Source organism: Sus scrofa, chromosome 13 (genome assembly GCF_054392235.1).
Source record: "Sus scrofa isolate SSC_HxYL_T2T_F1_AM1 chromosome 13, Sscrofa_HxYL_maternal_Yorkshire_Landrace_v2.0, whole genome shotgun sequence".
Classification (NCBI taxonomy): Eukaryota; Metazoa; Chordata; class Mammalia; order Artiodactyla; family Suidae; genus Sus; species Sus scrofa.
The window spans coordinates 16,328,061-16,352,399 of NC_139395.1; the positions used below are offsets into that span (position 1 = coordinate 16,328,061).

Genomic DNA, 24,339 nt, shown 5'->3' on the forward strand with positions numbered 1-24,339 from the left:
TCCAGCGTTGCCATGAGCTGTGGTGTAGGTTGCAGACACAGCTCGGATGTGGAGTTGCTGTGGCTCTGGCGTAGGCCAGCAGCTGCAGCTCCGATTGGACCCCTAGCTGGGAACCTCCATATGCCGTGGGTGCGGCCCTCAAAAGACAAAAAGACAAAAAAAAAAAAAAAAAAAAAGGAAGTTTCCCCAAATTGAATAATCTTTAAAACTTTCAAAAATATGGCTTTCCACTTAAAAGGATTTAAGGCATCATTCCTGCACAGCACTTGAGGTGATTTTATTTTAACCCCTTTAACCTCAATTAATGAAAGAAAATACCAAGGAAAGGGGGAGGAAAACAAAGGAAAAGGCAAGGGAAAGAAGGAGACAAATGGATACTTCCTCTGGGAGGTATTCAATACGAGGCAGTGAGTCAGACTTTGGAGTCAGATGGGCAAAGATGGAGCTAAAATCTTACTGCCATCACTTGTAAGCTATGTGCCAAGACATCTTACCTCTTTAAACCTCAGTTTTCTCATCCATAAAGTGGGAATAATACCACCAATTTTGTAAGGTTATTGTGAAGATTAAATGACAATGTATATAAAGAATGTTGCCAATTGCCTGGCACATGCAAGGCATTTAGTAAAAATTTTAAATTCATTATACTTTTTTAAGGTTATATTTTTTTCTATTATAGTTGATTTACAACATTCTGGCAATTTCTGCTGTATAGGAAAGTGACCCATCATTCATATGTATATGAATATATACATATATTCTTTTTCTCACATTATCCTTTATCATGTTCCATCACAAGTGGCTATATCTACCCTGTGCTATACAGCAGCATCTCAATATTTATCCACTCCAAATGCAGTAGTTTGCATCTACTAATCCCAAATGCCCACTCCATCCCATTCCCTCTCCCCTTGGCAACCACTAGTCTGTTCTCCAAGTCCATGAGTTTGTTTCTTTTCTGTAGACAGGTTCATTTGTGCTGTATATTAGATTCCAGATAAAATTGATATCATATGGTATTTGTCTTTCTCTTTCTCACTTCACTTAGAATGAGAGTCTCTAGTTCCATCCATGTTGCTGCAAATGGCATTAGTTTGTTTTTGTTTTTTTTATGCCTGAGTAGTATTCCATTGTGTATATATAACACATCTTCTTAATCCATTCATCTGTTGATGGACATTTAGGTTGTTTCCATGTCTTGGCTATTGTGAATAGTGCTGCAGTGAATACAGGGTGCATGTATCTTTTTCAATGAAAGTTTTGTCCAGATATATGCCCTAGAGTGGGATTGCTGGGTCTTATGGTAGTTCTCTATTTAGTTTTCCAAAGTACCTCCTCCATACTGTTTTCCATAGTGGTTATACCAATTTACATTCCCACCAACAGTGAAGGAGGGTACCCTTTTCTTCTTTTCTCCACACCCTCTCCAGCATTTATTATTTGTTGTCTTGTTAATGATGGCCATTCTGACTGGTGTGAAGTGGTACCTCATTGTAGTTTTGATTTACATTTCTCTAATAATTAGTGATGTTGAGCATTTTCTCATGTGCCTGTTAGTCATATATATATCTTCTTTGGAGAAATGTCTGTTCAGATCTTCTGCACATTTTTCAATTGGGTTTTTGGGTTTTTTGCTGTTGAGTTATATGTGTTGTTTATGTATTTTGGAGATTAAGCCCTTGTTGTTTGCATTGTTTGAAACCATTTTCTCCCATTCTGTAGGTTGTCTTTTCCTGTGGTTTCTTTTGCTATGCAAAAGCTTGTGGGTCTTATTAGGTCCCATTGGTTTATTTTTATTTCTGTTGTTTTGAGAGACTGACCTATGAAAACATTTGTATGGTTGATGTCAGAGAATGTCTTGCCTATCTTCTCTTCTAGGAATTTTATTACGCCTTGTCTTATGTTTAAGTCTTTAAGCCATTTTAAGTTTATTTTTGTGCATGGTATGAGGGTGTATTCCAGTTTCATTGATTTACATGCAGCTCTCAAGCTTTCCCAGTACCAGTTACTGAAGAGACTGTCTTTTTCCCATTTTATATTCTTGCTTCCTTTGTCAAAGATTAATTGACCGTAGGTGTCTGGGTTCATTTCTGAGTTCTCTGGACTTTTGTTTGTAAGGTATGTTTTTATTACATATTCAATTTCATTTCTAGTGATTGGCTTGTTCAGTTGATCTGTTTCTTCTTGATTCAGTTTTGGCAGGCTGTATGTCTCTAGAAAGTTGTCCATTCCTTCTAGGTTGTCAAATTTGTTGGTGAATAATTGTTCATGTTATTGGTTTTGTATTTCTGCAGTATCCTTTGAGATTTCTACTTTTTCATTTATTTTGTTTGAGTTCTTTCTCTCCTACTCTTGGTGAATCTGGTTGGAGGATTGTCAATTTTGTTTACCCTTTTAAAGAACTAGATCTTACCTTTTTTGTATTTTTTTAATTAGTTTTTTTTGTTTGTTTGTTTTTTGGTTTTTTTTGTCTTTTTTGGCTGCACCTGTGGCATATGGAGGTTCTCAGGCTAGGAGATGAATTAGAGCTGTAACTGCTGGCCTATCCCACAGTCACAACAAAGCCAGATCTGAGCCACATCTGCAACCTACACCACAGCTCAGGGCAACACTGGATCCTTAACCCACTGAGCAAGGCCAGAAATCAAACCTGCATCCTCATGGATACTAGTCAGATTCATTTCTGCTGAGCCATGACAGGAACTCCCAGCCCGCTGTTTTATTGCCTTTTTTGTATAATTATTACTATTTGCTTTTGGGGACTACACCCATAGCATATGGAAGTTCCCAGGCTAGGGGTCAAATCAGAGCTACAACTGCTGGCCTACACCATAGCCATAGCAACGAGGGATCCCTAACCCATTGAGCAAGGCCAGGGATCAAACCCACAACCTCATGGGTCCTAATTGGGTTCATTAACCACTGAGTCATGAAGGGAACTCCCTCTTTTGTATTATTTTTGAATCTGTTTAATTGATTTCCTCTCTGATCTTTATGATTTCCTTCCTTCAACTGACTTTGTGTTGTCTTCATTCTTTTTCTGATTCTTTTAGGTGGTAGGTTAAGTTGTTGATTTGAGTTTTTCTTCTTTTCTGAGGAAGGCCTGAATTGCTATAAACTTCCTTCTAACCACGGATTGGGGGCATTCCATAGATTTTGAATGGTTGTGTTTTCATTTTAATTTGTCTTGAGATATTTTTAAATTTCCCTTTTGATGTCCTCATTGACCCACTGGCTTTTTAGTAGCATGCTGAAAAGCTAGTGGGTCAATGAGGAAAAAACAAATGTAGTCATTTGTTTTTTCCTCATTTCTTTTCCTGTGGTTGATTTCTAGTTTCATGCCATTGTGGTCAGAGAAGACATTTGAAATAATTTCTATACTCTTAAATTTTTTTGTTTTTGCTTTTGCTTTTTAGGGCCGCACCCATGGCATAGGGAGGTTCCCAGGCTAGGGTTCGAATCAGAGCTACAACTGCTGGCCTATGCCATAGCCACAGCAATGCAGGATCCAAACTGGGTCTGCAACTTACACCACAGCTCACAGCAACACCAGATTCTTAACCCATTGAGCAAGGCCAGGGGGTAGAACCCGTAACCTCATGGTTCCTAGTCAGATTTGTTTCCGCTGAGGCACAGTGGGAACTCCTCATGTTGAGGTTATTTTTGTGCTCCAGTATGTGGTCAATCGTTAAGAATGTTCCCTGTTCCCTTGAAAAAAAAAAATGTATATTCTGATTTTTACATGTAATGTCCTGAAAAATGTCAATGAAGTCTAACTTTTCTATTGTGTTGTTTAGGATCTCTGTTTCCTTATTCATTTTTTGTCCAGAGTATCTGTCCATTGGTGTGATTGGGGTGTTAAAATCTGCTATTATTGTATTCCCATTCATTTCTCCTTTTATGTTTATGTTTGTTAGTATTTGTTTTATGTATCTGGGTGCTTCTATATTAGGGGCATATGTATTGACGATTATAATATCCTTTTCTTGAATGGATCCTTTTATCATTAAATAGTGTCCTTCTTTTTCTTTATGGCCTTCATTTTAAGGTCTTTTTTGTCTGATATGAGTATTGCAACTCCTGCTCTCCTGTCTTGTCGATTTGCATGAAATATCTTTTTCCATTCTCTCAATTTATATGTGTCCTTTGCCCTGAGGCTAGTCTCTTATAGACAGCATATTGTAGGCTCTTGTTTTTTTTATTTTTTGGGGTGTTTTTTTTTTTTTAATCAATTTTGCCACTCTATGTCTTTTGATTGGAACATTCAGCCCTTGATATTTAAGGTAATTATTGATAAATGTGCATTTATTATATATTTTAAACCTTGTTTTCCTGTTGATTCTATGTTTATCCTTTGTTCCTTTCTTTTCTGTTGTTTTTTGGTTAAATTATTTTCTGTTAGTTTATGCTTGTATCCTCTTCTTTTAGTTTTTGTGAATGTATTATTTGGTTTTGATTTGTGATTGCCCTGTTTTCCAAGTGTGTTAACCCTTTCCTATATCTGCTTGCTTTATCCTGATAGTCATATAGACTCAAACATATTCTTAAAAAAAAATGAGTCTAGATTTTCTTACTTTCCTCCCCAACATTTTATGACATTGAAACATCTTTTTGTTTTTCCTTTTGCTGTTCCTTGTGTTTATTGTCGCTTTTACAACAGTTTTTTTTTTTTCCTTTTATATCTGTATACTGGCTTACTGAAGTGATTTCTTTCCAACTGTGATTCCTCCATTCTATTTCTTCTTACTACATTTTATTTAGAGGAGCCCTTTCAGTATTTCTTTTAGAATAGGTTTAGTATTGCAGTACTCTTTTAGTTTTTGTTTGTTGGATAAATACTTTATTCTTTATTTCTCCTTCTATTTTGAATGATAATCTTTCTGGGTAGAGTATTCTAGGCTGCAAATTTTTTCCATTTTAGAAATCTGACTATATCTTACCAGTCTTTTCTGGCCTGTAGTGTTTCTGTTGCGAAATCAGATGATAGCCTTATGGGGATTCCCTTATAATTAATGCTTTGTTTTTCTCTTGCTTCATTTAGAATCCTTTCCTTAACTTTTGCCATTTTTATTATACTATGTATTGGTGTGGGCCTGTTTGGGTTCAACTTATTTGGGGCCCTCTGTGCTTCCTCTATCTTGATATCTGTTTCCTTAGATTTGGAACATTTACAGCCATGATTTCTTCAAATATATTTTCAATCCCCTTCTCTTTTTCTTCTTCTGGAATACCTATTATGTGTAGATTGGCCCATGTTATATTATCCCATAGATCTCTTATATTGCTTTCATGTTTTTTCATTTGGTTTTCTGTCTGGTCTGCTGCCCTGATGGTGTGATTTCCAGTATTCTATCTTCCAAGTCTAATTCTTTCCTCTGCATTATTCATTTTCCTCTTCAGTGCCTTTAACTCAGCTTGCATCCCTGGAAATGAATTTTCTAACTTTTCTTGGCTCCTCCTTGTATTTTCTAGTTCCTTTCTAAAGTAATCTGCATTACTGTTCATATCTGCTCTTAATTCCTTCATATTCACCCTTAATTCCTTCAGTATTTTCACTCTCTCCTTTTTGACCTCAGTGTCTGTTAGTCTCAGAAGTCAGTTTCATTATTTGCTCCTTCAGGTGAATTCTCTTGTTCATTTAACTGGGAATGGTTCCTGAACGTCTTCATTTTTGCTTATACTTTTCTTATTCTGTGTGTTTGGTGAAAATAACTACTGTAGTCTTGGAGGGCTATTGACATGTGTGAATACCCCTGGGTATTTTGTTAGAGCTTACTATTTATTTTTAGGGTGCTGCATGCGCTTCCAGGGAGATGGAGGCAATGGCCAGGCTTAGTAGCCTGTGTCTGGTTGCTCAGCCCTTGACAGTCACAAAGACGTGTGGAAAGTGGTGCGGATTGCTCCTAGTTGCAGGGCCCTGGGAAGTGACTGTGATCAGTCAGGTATAGGCAGTGCCCAGATGGTGTGGCAGTGGCCGCAGCAGGGCAGGTGTGTTTCCAGGGGAGTGAGAGCAACAATGGGGGTGCTTGGTTGAAGTGCCCTCTTCTTTGCTGACCTCTGTGACTGGGGCTGAGGTGACTGGGGCTGCAGGTCTGTGCCTGTTCACAGACCCCTAGTGGTGGCAGGCCATGCCCACCTCTGGTGTCTGAGATGACTGCTGTGGTTTGCCCCCACCATCTATAGATCATGCAAGAGGCCCCATGTCACACTTAGCCCCCTGCTGCTCAGCCCACACAAGAGGTGCGTGCCCACCTGTAGTCTGTGCCAGAGGTGCCCCACCCTCTGAGAGTTTGCTTGTGCACAGGGAAAGATATTTCTATGGCAGTCCACCCTTCTTCCTCTCGTCCTCTCCAACAATGGCGCCTTGCTTCTCTTGTGGGCCCTGACCTCCTCCAAGGTTCCCTCAGCTATGGCATTCCACTCCCCACGCCATGGCACACTGCTCTCTAGCCCCTCAAGCTGTTTCCACAGAGCCAACTCTAGTCCTCTCGCCAGAACTGACCTCTGGAGCCTGAGTCTCAGCCTCCAGCCCCCACCCATGCACCTCAGACTGTGGAGTCCCGTGAGATGGTACAGATGGTTTGTGTGGCTCTCACTCTGCTTTGCCCTCCTCAGTCCAGCTGCTGTACTTTTTTCTAGGACTTTGAGGTCCCTCCATCTCAGCTGATCTCCCTATCGGTTTGGTGGCTTTCTAGGCTGTGGGTTCCTTCCCTCTTTAACAGCTTCCTCTCAGAAGTGCTAGCTGGTCCCGTCATGATTCCTTTTCTATCTCTCTCTCTTTTTGTTGTTCTACCCAGTTATGTGGAGGGTTTCTTGCACATTTTGGAGGTTTAAGGTCTTCTGCCAGAGTTCAGTAGATGTTCTGTGTGAATCATTCTACACGTAGATGATTTTTCTTGATGTGTTTGTGGGAGAAAGTGAGTGCCATGTCTTACTCCTCTGCCATCTTGGTCCTTCCCCCTAAATTCCTTATTCTTGAATGTGTAATCCAAGTTGCACTTCTTGAAATAACCTGACTAATATGCTACTTTTAGGATGAGCAGGAAAGAAAGAATTCCAGCATGTTTCCTGCTTTCCTCACAGCAAATTATGAGCAGTACAACACATGCAGGAAGCTCATTTCTTTTTCTGCTAAGGCATGGAACTATTTGTGCAAGGTGAGAAATTATGTCATCTTTCCTTCTGAACAAAAGTTAGCACATGCTGTAGACAAACTGTCTAAGAAGTGGACTAGGATAGCAAATTTCAGTTATACAAAAAAGGGTGCACAAAAAAGGGTTTCACATTTGCGTTAATGTGATTATTTCAAAGACACAAGTTTCAATGTTCATCCACTTACTGACTCCTGTGTTTCAAAGGCATCTGAGCACAGGAGATTAGGAAAGTTCAGAAGCAGATAACAAGATTAGGACTAGCTCAAAAGTCAGTTTAGGGTCCAGGTATTTCCCAGGCACACCTAACATTTCACAGCTGTGATAATGTGGACAAGAAGGGAGTAACACCTTCAACAGGGACCATAATAAGCAGTAAGTTGTTAAATGCAGAAAAAAGAACTGAAGGTAAAAGAGGCTGATGGTAAGATAAAAGCAGTTGAAATGCCACAAAATAACCTGAACTTTCTCAGTGTTCTTATTCATCAATGACTGCATAATTATACTTAGTTATTTATCCTTATACTGGGAGGGGTTATAAAACCTGTAAAACTATGAGTACAAGTAGTTCAGTGGTCAATCAGCCTCAGAAAAGCTAGTCACTGGTCCATAAGTTTTCTGGATGTAGCTGAGGTGTTTTCTGGATGTAACTATATTTCCTTTCTTTGATGGAGGATTGCATGCATGCTACCTGCATCTCCAAAGACATTTGATTCTGTCTTCTTTGGCTTTAGATTCCAGAGCAACATACTTAGATTGGTGTATTTACCACTGATTGAATAAAATAAATGAACTCTAACTGGTGTACCTGTGCCCTCTATGTGTTCCCACGGTGTCTGAATTATCTACCTCTCTATTCTACTGCACCAAAATCTGGAAGTTGGAACAGGCCTGATGAGTCATTCAGTCTTCTCTGTCATGATGCAGTACAACATCCCACAAGGAGGGGGTCACGTACCCTACCCTCTTCAAAAGGTGACTCATTCCTTTACCTATTTATTTATTTATTTATTTATTTATTTATTTATTTTTTAGGGCCACACCCGAGGCATATGGAAGTTCCCAGGCAAGGGGTCTAATTGAAGCTACAGCTGCTGGCCTACACCACAGCCACAGCAAGGTGGGATCTGAGCAGATTCTGTGACCTGCACCACAGCTTACAGCAATACCAGGTCCTTAGCCCACTGAGCGGGGCCAGGGATCGAACCCGCACATTCATGGATACTAGTTAGGTTCGTTACCACTGATCCACAGTGAGAGCGCTCTGCCTCTCCTTTTTAGAAAGCCCATTCTTATTACTGTTTCACAACTTTTCCCCACAATTCTGCCCATTTGTTATGGTTATTTCCTCCAGAACCTCCCAAATGCACCTCCATTTTTCTCTACAAATTACATCCACAGAAACAATCACATCTTAAATTTCTTCCTCACAGAGCCTAACATCCAGGATTCCTTCAGGCACCTCTGTCTTGGGAAAGCATTTATTATCCATCTCATCCCCTCCTCACTGCCATTTATACCACCTGGCTCCCAAGAACAAATCCCACAAACTTGTACTCAGTGGCTTCCATCCAACAGGCACTTTGCTTGTCATCCAGGACATGCTGGTTATCGAGTAGCCCACAATTAGATGCATAATTTCTTCTGGGATAAGTACAGCAAGAGAGAGTTATAAGGTGCCTCCAAAGTATATACCAAGAGAGAATCAAGGCGGTAAAGTCCAAAAAAGGCTGCCCTTAGGGGTTTCATATTGAATTAAGATCTGAAAGAAGAGTAGATATTAACTAGAGAAGCACAGAGAAGGGACACAGGACATGGCAGGAAAGCAGAGAGATGGGGAAGGGGGCTGTAGTTAGGGTGCAGAGAGCAAAGAGAGGCAAGGTGAGCATTCAGCAGGAGAGCACACGGGGCCTGAGAGCACACGGCCTGGCACTCATGTTGGGGAAGACTGTCTTTATCCTAAAGACAAGTAGAAGCCGATGAAAGATCAAAAGCAAGGGGCTGAGGAATTTCATGGTCAGGTGTGTCTCCTGACAACCTCCCTGGCTGCAGTGTGAAGAACCAATTAGAAAGGACAGCAGAGACTGGAGGGAGACCAGTGGGAAAGGTTCTTACAGTGCTTCAGGCAAGAAAGGAGATGGTGTCTTGGGCTACGGCGGCAAGAGAGGAAAGTAGACAGAATGGATATTTGGGAATAAAATTGGAAGGATTTGCTGATAAATTAGATACTGACCAAGGGAGCAGCAAGTGCCAAAGGTGAATCCTAGGTCTCTGCCTGAATAAAAGCATGGCTAGCGGTGGTGCATTTTCTCAGAGAAGATAGGTTTGGGTGAGGGGGAGAACAGGAGAGTGGGTGCTGATGACCAGAAGGCCACACTTCTCTACACAAGCCATCAATTACAGTTCTCAGCCTCACAGGCTATGGAGTGCCCCAGGCTGAGTGCTTGTGTCCCCTAGATTCCTATGTTCAAATCCTAGCCCCCACTGTGATGGTTAGGAGCGGCCTTTGGTAGGCCATGAGATCAGAGCCCTCCTGAATGGTATTGGTGACCTTATAAAAGAGAAGCAGGAGAGTCCCTTCCTCCGCTTGTGCGTGTGAGGACACAACCCGGAAGTCAGCATCTGAAACCAGGAAGCAGGCTCTCACAGACACCCAGTCTGCTGGCCCTTGATCCAGAGCTCTGAGAAATAAAGTTCTGTTGTTCATAAGCCAGCAGTCTATAACATTTAGTGATAGCAGCCCAAACAGACTAAGGCATAAAGAAAATCATGGGAGACTTTTTTTTTTTTTTTTTTTTTGTCTTTTTGCCATTTCTAGGGCTGCTCCCATGGCATATGGAGGTTCCCAGGCTAGGGGTTGAATCGGGGCTGTAGCCGCCGGCCTACACCAGGGCCACAGGAATGGGGTATCCCAGCCACATCTGCAACCTACATCACAGCTCACAGCAATGCCGGATCCTTAATCCACTGAGGAAGGCCAGGGATCAAACCTGCAACCTCATTGTTCCTAGTTGGATTCGTTAACCACTGAGCCACGACGGGAACTCCAAGGAGACTATTTTTTGGTGAATAAATCTCTCTCCCTCTTTCTCTCTCTTTTTGTTTTTCAATTTTTCCCTTCAGATAGAGGAAACTATTGCATTTACCATGACAAAACAGTTATACCTTTTTGGGGAGCCATGCCCACCGCACCTGGAAATTCAAGTTCCTAGGCCAGGGATCCTACCCGAGCCATAGCAGTAACCCAAGCCACAGCAGTGACAATGCCAAGTCCTTAACCACTAGGCCACCAGGGAACTCCTAAAGTAGTTCAACTTTTAATGCCATATTTAATAATCACAAATACTAAGGTTGGGTTTCATATTATCACAGTAATTTAACTGTCACTGTTACATGTATGTAATCATGAAAATTCCTCCACAGAAACGGAGTAGAATCTTTGCCTTCTATCTTAAGTTCTACAGGGATCATCTTTTCCTCCTGCTTCTGAAGGATTAAAGCTTTTTCTCTAACCAAGCACAAGGACATGGAGCAAATGCCTTTAGTTTCCCTCTGAGATGCCATTTGAATTAGCAATAGCATTTCATGACTTTGTTTAGAGGCTTTTTAAAAAACAGGTACCTTTGGTATACTCTCAAGATATAACCAACTAACTTACTTTAAAGAGCTAAGAACTCTTAACATTTCTAAAACTAAGATGTAGTGAAACTTCTATCATCTTACCTAGAGAGGAAAGCCTATACCAGCAACTCAATATCCTCTGCAATGTTCCAAATCTCAACAAAGATTTTCGGCGTGTGTGAGAGGAGGCTTAATTTTTTTTTTTTTTTTTTTTTGGTCTTTTTAGGTATTTCTTGGGCCGCTCCCACGGCATATGGAGGTTCCCAGGCTAGGGGTCGAATCGTAGCTATAGCCACCGGCCTACGCCAGAGCCACAGCAACGCGGGATCCAAGCCACATCTGCAACCTACACCACAGCTCACGGCAACACCGGACCGTTAACCCACTGAGCAAGGGCAGGGACCAAACCCGCAACCTCATGGTTCCTAGTCGGATTCGTTAACCACTGCGCCACGATGGGAACTCCAGCCTTAATTCTTATATTGCTATTCAGAGCAGTTATAAGATCCAAAATAAAGAACTGAGTTTTAAGGTTCAAATTAAATCCAAATATTTATTTAACAACCTAAATTTGAGATTAGCATTCATTAAGAAACAGCACGAAATAACACTTCAGTGATCCTGTTTGAACTAGAAAGCTTTTCTGAAAACACTGAAGGAGAACTTTAGAACAGCCTCCAAAACAAAATTTGGTTCTAATCCTTAATTAAAATATAGCTACTGCACATAGCCCCTAACCCCCAAAGACCACCCTCGTCATTTTAAACAGACTAATCATAGCAGGTCTTGAGCCAAATATACCTGCTATGACTGCAGTGTGTGGTTTTTGCCTCATATTATTTTAAACACTTGAAACTAATTGAGAGTATAGGCATCACAGAGGGGTTACACTACACCTAATTCATTTTTACATCCTCATCACCTATACAAATGTTCTACACACAATGTATATGAAAAAGCTTGCTTAATCGTCAAAGGAATTAGGAAGCCCACAAAACAAGATGACAAGGCAGAGCTTAATTAGCACTGCAGTCTGTCCTGACTGCATCAACATTTGTGTATTTATATAAGGACATCAACGGTAACATGATTGAGAGTAAAAAAAAATTACATGGATTGATTTCGTTGGCAGATGTTGTACCAGTTTGAGTCAAATTTCAAAAATACGTATTTATATATAGCTACTGTACATCCTCCCTGGCCCCTAAGACCACTATCCTCCTCCTACACAGATTTACTGTTACATAGGCAAGATAAGCCAGGTCAGCTCTTAGAGGTTAATTCTTGTTCAGAAAGAAGTCTTCCTGTTCAAGAGAGAACGAGGCAACAGATCATCCCAAGTTCTTGCCCATTCATTCGTCATCCTATTTTCTGACCCTTCGTCTGTGGGACACATGGAAGAAGATATTCAAGTTGATGAGGCCACTGCAGGGCAGTATAAGCTGAAGGACAAGAGCTCAAAATAGCAGGCTCTTCCCTGTTTCACTCTTTCATCAGGGGGTTTACTTGTTACTGACAAGTTGATCTTTAGGCATCACCTACCCTCTAGACTTAGACTGTGGAGTTGTTTTCTCTTTGCTTGGTGGTCTTCTTATCCTTTTCCACATCTCTGTTAAGACTCACAACACACATTGAAAAGTCTAATACACCAGGAGGACAAATCCCAGGCCTGGCACTGATACAAATGTACTGTGTGACCTTGGGCAAATTGCTTAACCTCTGACACTAGTTCCATATCCATAAAATAAATTACACTACACGGTTGACTTTAGATCTCACCAGCCTCCGCTTACTAAAGATAATAACTCTATTTTCACCATTCCATGCCCTCACCTGTGTAATAGCATCTCAGTCCCTGAATCCCCCAACCTCCACATTCACTCACTCTGTTACATAAATTTATCACCTACTATATGCCTTGTTTATGGCACTGGGGCTAAAATTACAAACAATCTTGTTCCCTGTATTGGTGTGAAATGAGATTTTCATTCTGACTGCTATGAAGAACTTGGATGGCAGGAAAACAAGAGTGAACATGGGGACACAAATTCAAAAGCTATCATAGTGGTCTGAGTAAGAGAGGATGATGCAGCAGGGTTGGGAGGTGAAGATGGAGGATTCGGTAACTACTTTAGAAGTAGAATTGACTAGGCTTGTTAAGAGATTATGACAGGGAGGTGAAGGAGAGAAGGAGGTGCCAAGGTGACTCCTAAGTTTCTGGTTTGAGCTTTGTTGTTGACTGGGGGACCTGGGGAGGAGCAGGGTTAGGGATAGGAATGGTGAATTCTTATCAGTCTGCAACAGTCACAAAACATTCAGGGGAAAACTTCAAATGAGTAGTAGCTGGAGTGCACTGGAGATAAATATTTGGTGGCTGTCAGCAAACAGGTGGTGTTGGAAGCCGTGGAATGACAGTGATAGGGATGGAGCAGGCACAGGTAGTTTTAGAAGTACCAGTATAGGATCATAGATAGAGAGGGAAATCTAGGGGATTTGGGGAGATCACTGTAAGTTAATGAATTGCTCAAAAATGCCATCAGAACAAGGCAGGCTTACTGGACTAGTGGAGGTTCGAGAATTGCCTTAGGTCCTTGGAAGGGGGATGGGATGAGGCCTGCCTTCAGATTCAGACCAAGGGCAGGAGTTTGAGGACCGCCCTCCTGCTGATTTGAATTCACACCTTACGGACACCAAGGAGGAGCTAGTACTCCCAGAAAGGAAGAGGCGGGCTTTTCCAACCCCTACTCCCCTTGGAGGATAAAACTGTAGCCCACAGGATCCTCAGGGCAGAGCTTCCTTGCCTGCCCGCTTGCATTTCTCCCAAGCGTCCTATCCTAATAAATCTATTTCTTGCCTGTCACTTTGTCTCTCGGTGAATTCCTTCTGTGTGGAGACATGAAGAACCTGAACCTCAGTGAGTCCAGACACAGGGTGAGGGTGTCTAATTTAAAACCATGGGTTCAAGTCCCAATCCGTGTTCTGCCTAGGTTCAGGCCTTAGTGCTGTCAGTTTCAAAGGGGCTCACCGAAGAGGAGAGAGTTGCCTGTCTTATCTCATCATTTGGTGCTGGCGCCCATGAATAATGTCCCCATTAACGGTGCTGACGCCTGAGAGCAGCCTTCCCTGGGTAATAAGGCAGTCAGTTCTGCATGGGCCTCACTGGGCTAAAGCCAAGCTCCAGTCTGCCCAGAAGTAGAACAAGTTCTCCATTCCCCACACAGTGTCCAGCTTAGCCATTTGAGTCACAGAGCAGGTGGTTCGGACTGCAGTACTCTAGAGAATATTGCCTGCAAGTCCCATTCATTCGCAACAAGCTCAGACATCATCATCTGAGCCAGATCCTGACTGCTCCCAACAAAACAAAAGAGAAGGGTGTATAATCATATATCCTTATGTATGTGTTCAGGATACCTGCCCAAACTTATCTGAGAACCCACTTAGGCTCCAACTGGGTCATCCCCCACCCCAACCACCACCACTACAACATCATTTGAATAATACTATTTACAAATCTTTCATCACCAAATTTTCCCAACCTTCAGCACTTCCTCTAATTGATGGCCTTCATCTTCTACCTTGTTAGGGCCTTGGCTTTGGGAAATGTGGGCTATAGTAGAGTCTAGGAATGCAAAGGTTGAGATATTTGTTTGCTAAATTGATTTTGAAAACCTGTCCCACCCATTGAGTGGTACATCGTGATAGAAATGATAGAAACAAAAACTAACAAACAAAGCAACCATCACGCCAAAACTTGACGTCTACATGACACCATGTGCAAAGGGGAAGCATACTGAGGAAGGGCTTTAACCAAGAAGGCACCTGTGGACAGTGTGAGTACTGCAGTGACCAAGACTGGACATAAGGGAACCCTCCTGGCCCAGTCAGGAAATGGGCAGAGGCAGGAAAGGAGGCAACATGCCCGTGGCTTGGGCCACTGCTTCATCAGCCCAAGCTGGGCTCCGAGGTGGGCCTGAGGGAACAGAGAACAAGGTACCAGTGTCTTGTGGGTGGATGACACGTAGATACATGGTTTACCACATGCAATAGAGTAAGTGGCTCTATTAGAAGTGGAAACAGACAGGGCGTCTTGGAAAAAGAAGGACTGTGCTTTACTCTTCTCAGCAGAACAGGAGCAAGTGTTTTTTTGTTTGTTTTTTACTGAGCCCATTTAACCTGAGTCTTAGAGGATGTAAAAGTGATCTCCAGGTGGACAGGATTCTAGACTAGAGGTGGAGAAGCAGATGGTGTGCCTGGGATAATACTCTCCAGGAGTATGAACATAATAGCAGTGGTACGCAGTTGTGCTAGGTGAGCTAGGAGAAGACTTTAGGTAGCATTGCAAACACTACACAACAGTGAGTTACTTGGAATTAAGAAAGTTGTCTGTCTTTTAATTATCTTCCATCCTTGCCCAGAGGAATTCCTCATTTGGCTACTAGGATGCTAAATCGAGATCAAAAGCTAATCTTCCTTCTTAAACAGAGCAGGTTTTAGGCTCAGAGGTTTCATAGGTAACAGTATTTAGCTAGAGCTTAATATTATTTTGTTTTGATTATATTCCTGCTTTTATTTGTGGTAAATGATAGGGTTTTTCCATTTATAGTAGTAATATAAAATGATCCTTCTAAACAAATGTAAGTGCAAACATATTAAGGAATTAATCGCACAGGTGGTAAACACTTATGGTAAGAGGGATGACAGTGGTATGTGAATATCTGAAGTGTTAGAAATACCCTCCAGGAGAAAGATTAGCAGTTTGCTATGTTGCTGCACTAGAATGTTGAGAGATTAGGCATGGCAATGGATCAAGTTTATGCCAGGCAGACGGGAGTTCAAATCTCCCTTCAGTACTTTCTGGCTGAGTGGCCTTGGGCAAGCCTCTTAAGTCTCTAAGTCTCCTTTCCCTCACCTCTGTAATGAGGAGCTATTCTACAGGAATGTAAGGGTTAAAGTCAGCCAGGATGCATGTCCTAAAACTGCAGACATTACTAACCTCCTTTCTAGCTTTCCAGCAAGCTTCCCAAATGACTCTGACCTCATTTCTCGAATTCTGTGAGACATTATGTCTACAGTGCTGTTAATTGGTTTCGGAAAGGAACCGAATATGTCACTTTTCATAACCAGTTGAGAAATCAGCACAATGCTCATAGCTATTCCCAGGTCATCTCAAAATGTTGTCAGCTGGGGAGGAGACCACACACTTGGGTCCAAGCCAGAGGATCCATGTTAAATTCTACTAGTCCTCTGAATGCATTTTGTAACATTTAAAAAATAAGCTTGGAGCTCCCATGGTGGCTCAGTGGAAACAAATCTGGCTAGTATCCATGAGGATGCAGGTTCGATCCCTAGCCTTGCTCAGTGGGTTAAGGATCCAGCATTCCCTTGAGCTGTGGTGTAGGCTGCAGACGCGGCTTGGATCTGGCATTGCTGTGGCTATGGCCTAGGCCAACAGCTGTACCTCCGATTCCACCCCTAGCCTAGGAACCTCCATATGCCATGGGTGTGGCCCGAAAAAGACTAAATAAATAAATAACAAACTTAAAGAAATATAGCCATATCTCTGAAAATTTGCAATACTGAGAAAAAGGGGGGAGAAAGCACCTAATCCACATCCCACAGTTCCAGCCCATCTTTTCAACTTCTCCCTCCCCAAGACTCTCCCATTCCTGAGACCACCATGAGGCCTGAAAAAGCCTGTGGGTGTGGACTTAGCCAGTGTGACCAACAACAGCTCAGAGCACCAGCACCTGGGTCTCTGGCTTTCCACTCAAAAGCAAGCACAAGCCGAGACTCGGGAACCAGGAGATGACCTTGTAATGGTAACACCTCACCCAAATAAGAGATAATCTGGACCAGCCGAGTCCCCTTATTGAGCTCAGTCTGAATTTCCAGCTCTTGTCAAGTCACTAAAGCACCATATAAGAGCAGTTCCCCCTCAAAGAGTAGTAATAATTCTCATTTTCCAAATTATGCATTGACTTTTTGGGAAACCTGTCATTAGAGGATTTTCTGTCTGCTGACCTTTGCTTTCACGTGTTGGGAGTGTTTTATTAAGTAGGGCATCTCATTAAAATACAGGACACTGCTACTGTCTCCCACGAAGTTTTGCAGTTCCAGTTACAAGCATGATGGGCAAACATTTATGACTCTTTGGGTCTTGGGTGTGGTTACACATTTGTCCTTTACCACTGCCATCATTTTTCTTACATGAACCACCAGATTTAAATAGATCAGATACAGTTTTTTCTTCTTACAATTTGGTACGATTTAGAAAAGCAGTTTTTGGATATCCTTTCTCATAGATTTGTAAAGGGATAGAATGATATCAATCTCAAAACAATAAAAGGACTGCATGGTTTTAAAAAGATGCAATTGGACATATTAGCAGTTTTTTTTTAATATTTCTATTCCCATATGCCAGAGTCTACTGCTAGAAATCCTAACTTTTGATTGACTGAAAACCAGTGCTCTATCCCTTTCCCTCAAAAAAAAAAAAAAAGATTGATTACTTTTGAATGATCTTTACAGCTCATTAGTAATCTATTTAAGGCTATCATCCAATCTACAAAATACTTTTTTTGTTTTGCAAGTCTTGGTGATATATGTTAACATAGCCAGAAATACATACAAAAGACAAGCATATTCTAGGGCCTGATATTATTCTTTGTTGAGATATTAATAGTTTTAAAATTTGTATTGAAGGCCCTGGAAAATTATCAAAGAATCCATACAATATAACTCTGATAGAGTCGTTTAGTCTAGCAATTCAGAAGAAAGGTTTTATTAACAGAATTTGAGCTTAATCTCAGGATCCAAATGTTCCAAGTTCAAATAAATCCCCCACAACGCCTGCTTGCTCTTCTGCCAAGTCTGAACAGCTGAAAGCAAGTACTGACTTGTGCCTACAAACAGGTAAAGGAGCAGAAACTAAATCACCAAGTGACGTAAAAGCAACACCCAGAAGCGAACCCCTGTTAACCTTTAAAGATAACATAAACAAAATGGTACCTGTTCTTCGGCTTTTTGGTTTCCCAGCATCGATAAATATTTTCTAATTGCGTGGAGAGGATATTTTTTGAAATAAGAGGATCTCGACTGAGGCATCAGATTATCCATGGTGAGGAAAGCACAAAGATCCTTATTTGCCCCTCCCTGTCGGCAGCCGCATGAAATCTAGAAGCTGCACAATTCCTCAGACGCCTAGAGAATTGCTTGTAGCTCGACCACTTTCCTGCAAACAAAGCAGACGTCTCCTCTGCGCTGCTTCCTCTTTTGGGTAGAGTTCTCGTTGAAAGCAGACAGCTATGTTCCAAAGGCGTCTAAAAACGTCCAGAAATGCGATGCCCTGAGGGCAGCAGGAGCCAGGAGGAATGGAGGGCTGGTCCACCGAATGCAAATTGCTTAGTGGTAGTGATGCGACTGTCCTATTTCTAGCAACAGTGTTCTGTTGCAAGCTATGTTAATATTAGCTAGCTGGTGACTTTCCACACCCACAGACTCTCATGAGGTTTAATCTTAATTTTTCTGACAGCTTTTCTAGCTCTTAAAGAGGACAAGACATGTGTTTTTTCCTGTTTCCTTCCAGAATTCTTATCAGCGAGAGCACACACAGACAACCAACCCTCAGCTGCATCAGCTCTAAAGTGTTGAATCATTCAGGCTTCGGCAGCATTGTTTTAGGGGATTTCTAAAAAAATTAACCAATTGCTTCACTCTTCATTGTTATCCTGGAGTTCAATGTCGGCACTTAAAACGTTTGATTTACATTATCATGCATTATGCAACATGCCCAGTAACCAGATACTTTATGTTTATTGAACAATAGCTGCAAACAGATTCCATTCCGAGTTAAAAGGCTTTTCTCCCAGAATCGTTATCACAAATCCACAGGCTGACTCCAGGAACATTAAATTTCCCCAGGCTTTATTCTGAGGATAAGAAAGAAAAAATATTACACATTTATTTTCTAACTATTATAAAAACGACTCATGCTTTAAAAAGAGAACATGATAAGAGGTCTATGGTCTTAGAGGACATGAAATCACAAAATTTGAAAGTTCAATATTTTCTTAATACTCTATGGAAGTCACAGGGTTTCTGAACAAAGTCCCCAGGTGGGCTTTGCTATTTTATTACCCTTTTTAACTTTGCAGTAGCTCGTTCATTTGATGAACATTTGGCCACTTGTGTGAGGGGCTGTCAGCCCCGCTTGTGTGAGGGTACACAGCAGCCAAAAATCGTTCAAGTGGAAAGGGAGAGCTGATCTTTCCCCTTCAGAGAGAGCACAGAAAGCTGGGGGTACAGGGGGCAGGCAGAGCTTGGGGAACCCAAGTTGCATCCTGTGCCATCCCCCTGGACAGCCCCCCTCACACTCCTGGCTGGTCCACTCGCCTTCAGGAAACACAGCTGATGGGCTAACAGGGGCTGTGCTGCGAGCAGCCTAAGCCATCTGTCAGGCTGGCATCAGCCCACTTGCAAGGTGATCTTCCAGTCTCACTAGGCCCAGACTGGCAATTCCAAGAAGTCCTTTGCATAAAGTTGATGCGGCCTGCTCCTCAGGGTAGGCCCTGTCCTCCTGCCACCTCTCCAGGCACGCTGATTCGAGCTGACAAGCTCTTGCAGCTGGCTGAAGAGGCCGATGCTAAAATGTCCCAGAGAAGCACCATGACTGCAAACCACCAGCATGCTAAGCTCATGTCTTATGTCCTCACTTCCAGCTCAGGACTCAGAAGCACAAGGAGCTCAGAAACCTGGACACCCTGGTCCTGGAAAGAGGGTGGCACTCAGGGCACTGGGAACAAGCAGAGATGCCATGATACACACCTTCCAGGAAGCCACAAGCTGTCCTTTTGCTTGCCTTCTTGAAAATATCTATAATTTCAGAGATGCCTCCTATCACGGGCAGAGCCACACACCTACAGCACAGTTGGTGATCAAAGCCTCTTCCCAACAGACCAGAATAAAGCAGACCTTGTTTAATGGTTGTTTCACAATCACCTTTTACTGGGTTGAGGAGAACGATGAAAATAGATGAGGAGGGAGGAAAAAAAAAAAAAAAGACAAAACCCATAGATCAAAAACTCTGTCCTGACTAGATTTTTGAGCATAAAAAGAAAAATTGGTGAAACAAATGCAACTAAAATTCCCTTGGGTGTTTAATTGGTAACAAATATAAATTTTGTCTAATATTTTCTGGGCCTATGGGCCAGGCACTGTGCTAGCTTCTTTATTTGTATTATTTTATGTAATCCTACAGCACCCTAAGGGACAACTGAGGCTCAGAGAGGCAAAACGACTTGCCAAGGTCACACAGCCACAAAGCAGAAAAGGGATTCCAACCACACAGGCTGACCAGAGGCTCAGATCCCAATCAGTACAATGCACAGCCTTTCAGCCCACTTCCAGAAAGTGACTCCTGAGGAGACCTCTAAGGATTAACCTGAAGAAGGAAAGGTGTGCATTTGCCTTGTTGAAGAGAAATGCAAATGATGATGATGGAAATTTACAGACCAAGGTGACTAGGCTAGAAGCCAGGTGAAATTCATGAAAAATCATATAAACTTCCTGTCCTGGATTCTCTATTAATAAGGCTAATACTCCTGATTTACTTCCAAAGATTCCTTTATGAAGCGATTTTAGTGATCTTGTAGAGTTTGCATCGTGGGTATATGTTTGCTGCTTAGCAAACTTGGAAAACGACTATAATCTCAGTTTCTATTTGACATAGCTTGCGGTGGTCCATTTCTCTCAGTATTTAACACAAATATGATGTGGGCTTGTACCCACAGAGTTTCCTAGGTGAGCATCACTGTCCCTTTCTGTTTACAACATGGCCCCCTCTGCCACATCACCCTAGAGGGGTACCAGGTGGACTGTCACCATGACTCAGCTGCCTTGGTGAAAGGCAGTTTGCCAGAGTGCTGGCCGCTGCAGTGTGTGTCTGCAAGAACCAGAAGAGCCCAGCATGGCTGCCTGAAGCCATAAGAGATTTATTCCACCCCTTGCAAAGCAGCACAATAAAGAGCGGAAGGATGACCTGTTATTTGTACCAATTCCTCCTACCCCTGGTCCTCTGTTCAGTAGAAAAATAAGCAGCAGAAACCACAAATCTAGGAAAGCCACTGATGGAGGCTGCAGTTCCACAGGGAAAGGATATTCATGTTCTCCCTTTGATTTCTAAGAACTACCCGCTTTTCCACAAATAAAATATGGGGAATCTCAGTCTCTTCACTCGAAGAGCAATATAAAGAGGCAAAACCAAAGCTAGATAAAATAGTGACAAGGGAGTGAAGAGAGAGATTGTATAGTTCACTCCTTTTCAAATGTTGGAGAAGATGGATGAAAACGTGGGTCTGTGAAGCCATCCAGCACTATGCATGGCACACAGTAGGTATTTCATGAATGCATGCCAATGCATATTTATTAAAGAGGAAAGGCAAAGAGGAATGAAAGGAACCCAAGTGCTAAATTTAGGGTGAGAAACAGCAAAGGAAAACAGAAAATGAGTCTCCAGGATACCTTTAAGTTGGTAGGTTTCCAAATTGCATCAGGACCAAATCTGAAACTCCATTAATCCTCTTCTCTTTTTCTTTCCCATCAGTGGTGAGAGTTTCCATCAGGAAAATGGTTCTATTTTCTGGGAATTAATCCAACCCAGATATTAAGTGAAGGGCAGGCAGTTCAGATGATGGAAAAGCAGCTAGCCCAGAAAACAGAAACCATTTTTCATGATGAATCCCACTGAGAAATCACTCTCATCCCATTACATTTGTGGATACTGGCCTAGCCTCCTGCTCTCCCAAGAACAGCCTTAAATGAAATCAGGAGACAGGAGAGGGAGGCATTTACCATTGCTCCTCAGGACAAGTTCACGCAGCACCAACCTTCTGCCTTTTTGTGCAATTAAATCACTTACACTATTCTCTCTGATATTTTCTCTCGGCGCCCCCACCATGTTGGGGGTAATTATCTCATCGCTGGATATGGTGCATTTTTACTTTCCCAGAATCACATTCAAATCCCTTCCCTCCCCAGCTCCCCTGTGTTCCTATTATAGCCAGAGTTCAAACCTCATGGATGTTTCTAGTTGCTCCATGAGCTACGTAACTTTTATGCCTTCTACTTCCTGGTTTCAATGATTAATTTTTCAAATTTAACAATAAGTCTGCACCCATGGGACATTTGTCCTCCACCAAAAAAGGAAAGAGTTCTTTTCTGCATTATTTAAGACAATCTTGTACAGGCATTAGCATCACCTGGAGGGCTTCTTAAAGCCCAGGTGGCTGATCCCACCCTCCGAGTTTGCAATACAGTAGGTCTATGATGAGGAGTGAGATTTTGTGTCTCTGACAACTTCCCTGGTGAAGCCGATGCTGCTGGTCCGGGGACCTCACCTTGAGAACCATTGGTTTGGGAACTGTCGGGTAAACATGGCCACAGAGGGATCCCCACAGGGAGTTTGAAGGATGGATGCCTATTTGCTGGAACACTTTGAGAGCTCCTATCAGATCCGCATCTCAAAATGCACTTCCCTGGCAGTGGTGGTTTTCCCTGGACCCATCACTTTCCTTGAAGCCACTCTTCCACAGGGGAGCCTCTGTACATGGCAAGTTCCAAGTGGGCCTCTCCCAGTTTCTGTCTTTTCAGTCCTATCTTGACTTGGTATCAGGTTTCTCTCCAACTCTCTCCCTCAGCTCCTTTTAGCAAGTCACGAGGGCACTATCAGTATTCTCAGAGAAACCAACTTTATCTAAGCCTCGGGCCAGAAGCCACAGCCAATGCTACCCAACTATCCCTCCTTATTCCACCCCCATATTGTGTTTCCTCCTAGCTGGGGAAGGAGGAGTCTCATATTGGATCAGGAAGCCCCTCCCACCAAGAACCTCCAAATCGCATCCTCCTCACACATGTCCCAAGCAGAAATGGCTAGTCTTTGTCTTCAGTGCCACCCTGATTCGGGGTGGATCTTCCATTAACCCCATCTTCTCTCATCAGACCTGATGGTCCTCTTAGGACTTAGCTGAAAACCATTCCTTTAACAGAAACATAGCACATCCCCAGCAAGTTTATTGTTCCTGGTGGGTTGGGGTCGAATCTCTGGAGCCCTGTCACCTTTTCCTCAGGACATGGTTTCCTTCCAGCTTCCCCTCGACAGCTGTGCTTTGCTCCTTCTGAGAGGACTGAGCACAAACCCAGAAGAAGAAAGAGGAAAGGCAGGGATGGTTGAACCCTCATGAACTTTCAAATTGGCTGTTGTGCTATCTCTAATTGTGTATAAAACTAATAATATGGTTTTGGAAACAAGGAAAAGACATGTTTTCCTAAGTAGAATGCTGGAGGGAGGGTGGGACAGCCTGGTGTGTTCCCCTCTAATGCCTGGCGGTTAGAAAATTAAGGGTGTAGTTGAAAGCAGATGTATGATTAGGCTAGGCCTCTCTCAGCAGGTGATGGCTCTTGGGATAAAGAAGTGATCTAACCCCCATTTCCCATTTCTCTGACTCCATTGCCTAGGAAAAAGCTAAGCAGCCAGAGAACAAGTTACCTCATGATCCTCAAATACCTGTTGGAAAGGCTCAGGCCTGAGGTGTAGCACACCCAATTTGGTGGGAAAGTCTGATCAAGGTGGCAGCCAACGTTTCTAAAAGAAAGAGAATGTGGGGGAGTTCCCGTCATGGCTCAGTGGTTAACGAACCCGACTAGTGACCATGAGGTTTTGGGTTCGATCCCTGGCCTCACTCAGTGAGTTAGGGATCCAGCATTGCTGTGACTGTGGTTGTAGGCCAGCAGCTACAACTTTGATTCGACCCCTAGCCTGGGAACATCTATATGCCGCGGGTGCGGCCCTAAAAAGACAAAAATGACACACACACACACACAAAATGAAAGAAAGAGAATGTGCATGCAATTTTGGGTAGAGAAACTTCTTGTCACTGTGAGGTTTATAAAGTCCTGCTCCTCCACACGAGTCTCCTCAAATTTTTTAAATGCAAAGGCAGTTACCCTACACATGGAGACGATGTATGTCTTTCCTCTGTTGGATCATCAAAGAGCATTACTATTGTTGCAACCCAGACTCTACATAGGTAACTATGACTTGGGTGATTTTGACCAGAATGTAAATTGGTCTTTATTGCTGAAATCTTAGGTATTAAGGTCAGAGATACATGGGATTATATATTTATTTTTGCAAGACTTGTTAGGTGTTCTTTAAAAGTTTACTACTCCTGGAGTTCCAACCATGGCTCAGTGGTTAATGAATCTGACTAGGAACCATGAGGTTGCAGGTTCGATCCTTGGCCTCGCTCAGCGGGTTAAGGATCTGGCGTTGCTGTGAGCTGTAGTGTAGGCTTGGATGGCTTGGATCCCGCGTTGCTATGGCTCTGGCATAGGCCGGTGGCTACAGCTCCAATTAGACCCCTAGCCCAGGAACCTCCATATGCTGTGGGAGCAGCCCCAGGAAAGGCAAAAAGACAAAAAAAAAAAAAAAAAAAAAAGTTTACTAATCCTGTGGTCCATAGACCAACATCATTAACGTCACATCACCCAGTCCCAGGAAAGCAGAATCTCA

The 24,339-nt window shown here is 42.5% G+C and overlaps 1 protein-coding gene across 2 annotated transcripts in view; it reads right to left on the reverse strand.

Moving 5' to 3' along the window:
- The window catches only part of ATP2C1 (ATPase secretory pathway Ca2+ transporting 1), a 151,970-nt gene extending 133,553 nt beyond the window's left edge, over positions 1 to 18,417 (reverse strand). For both annotated transcript variants that reach the window (XM_084991769.1, XM_084991772.1), the window contains exon 1: positions 17,781 to 18,417. In XM_084991769.1, coding sequence (XP_084847895.1) covers positions 17,781 to 17,888 — 108 coding nt within the window. In that variant the 5' untranslated portion in view covers positions 17,889 to 18,417. The remainder of the gene's footprint in view (positions 1 to 17,780) is intronic.
- Positions 18,418 to 24,339: the final 5,922 nt, after the last annotated feature.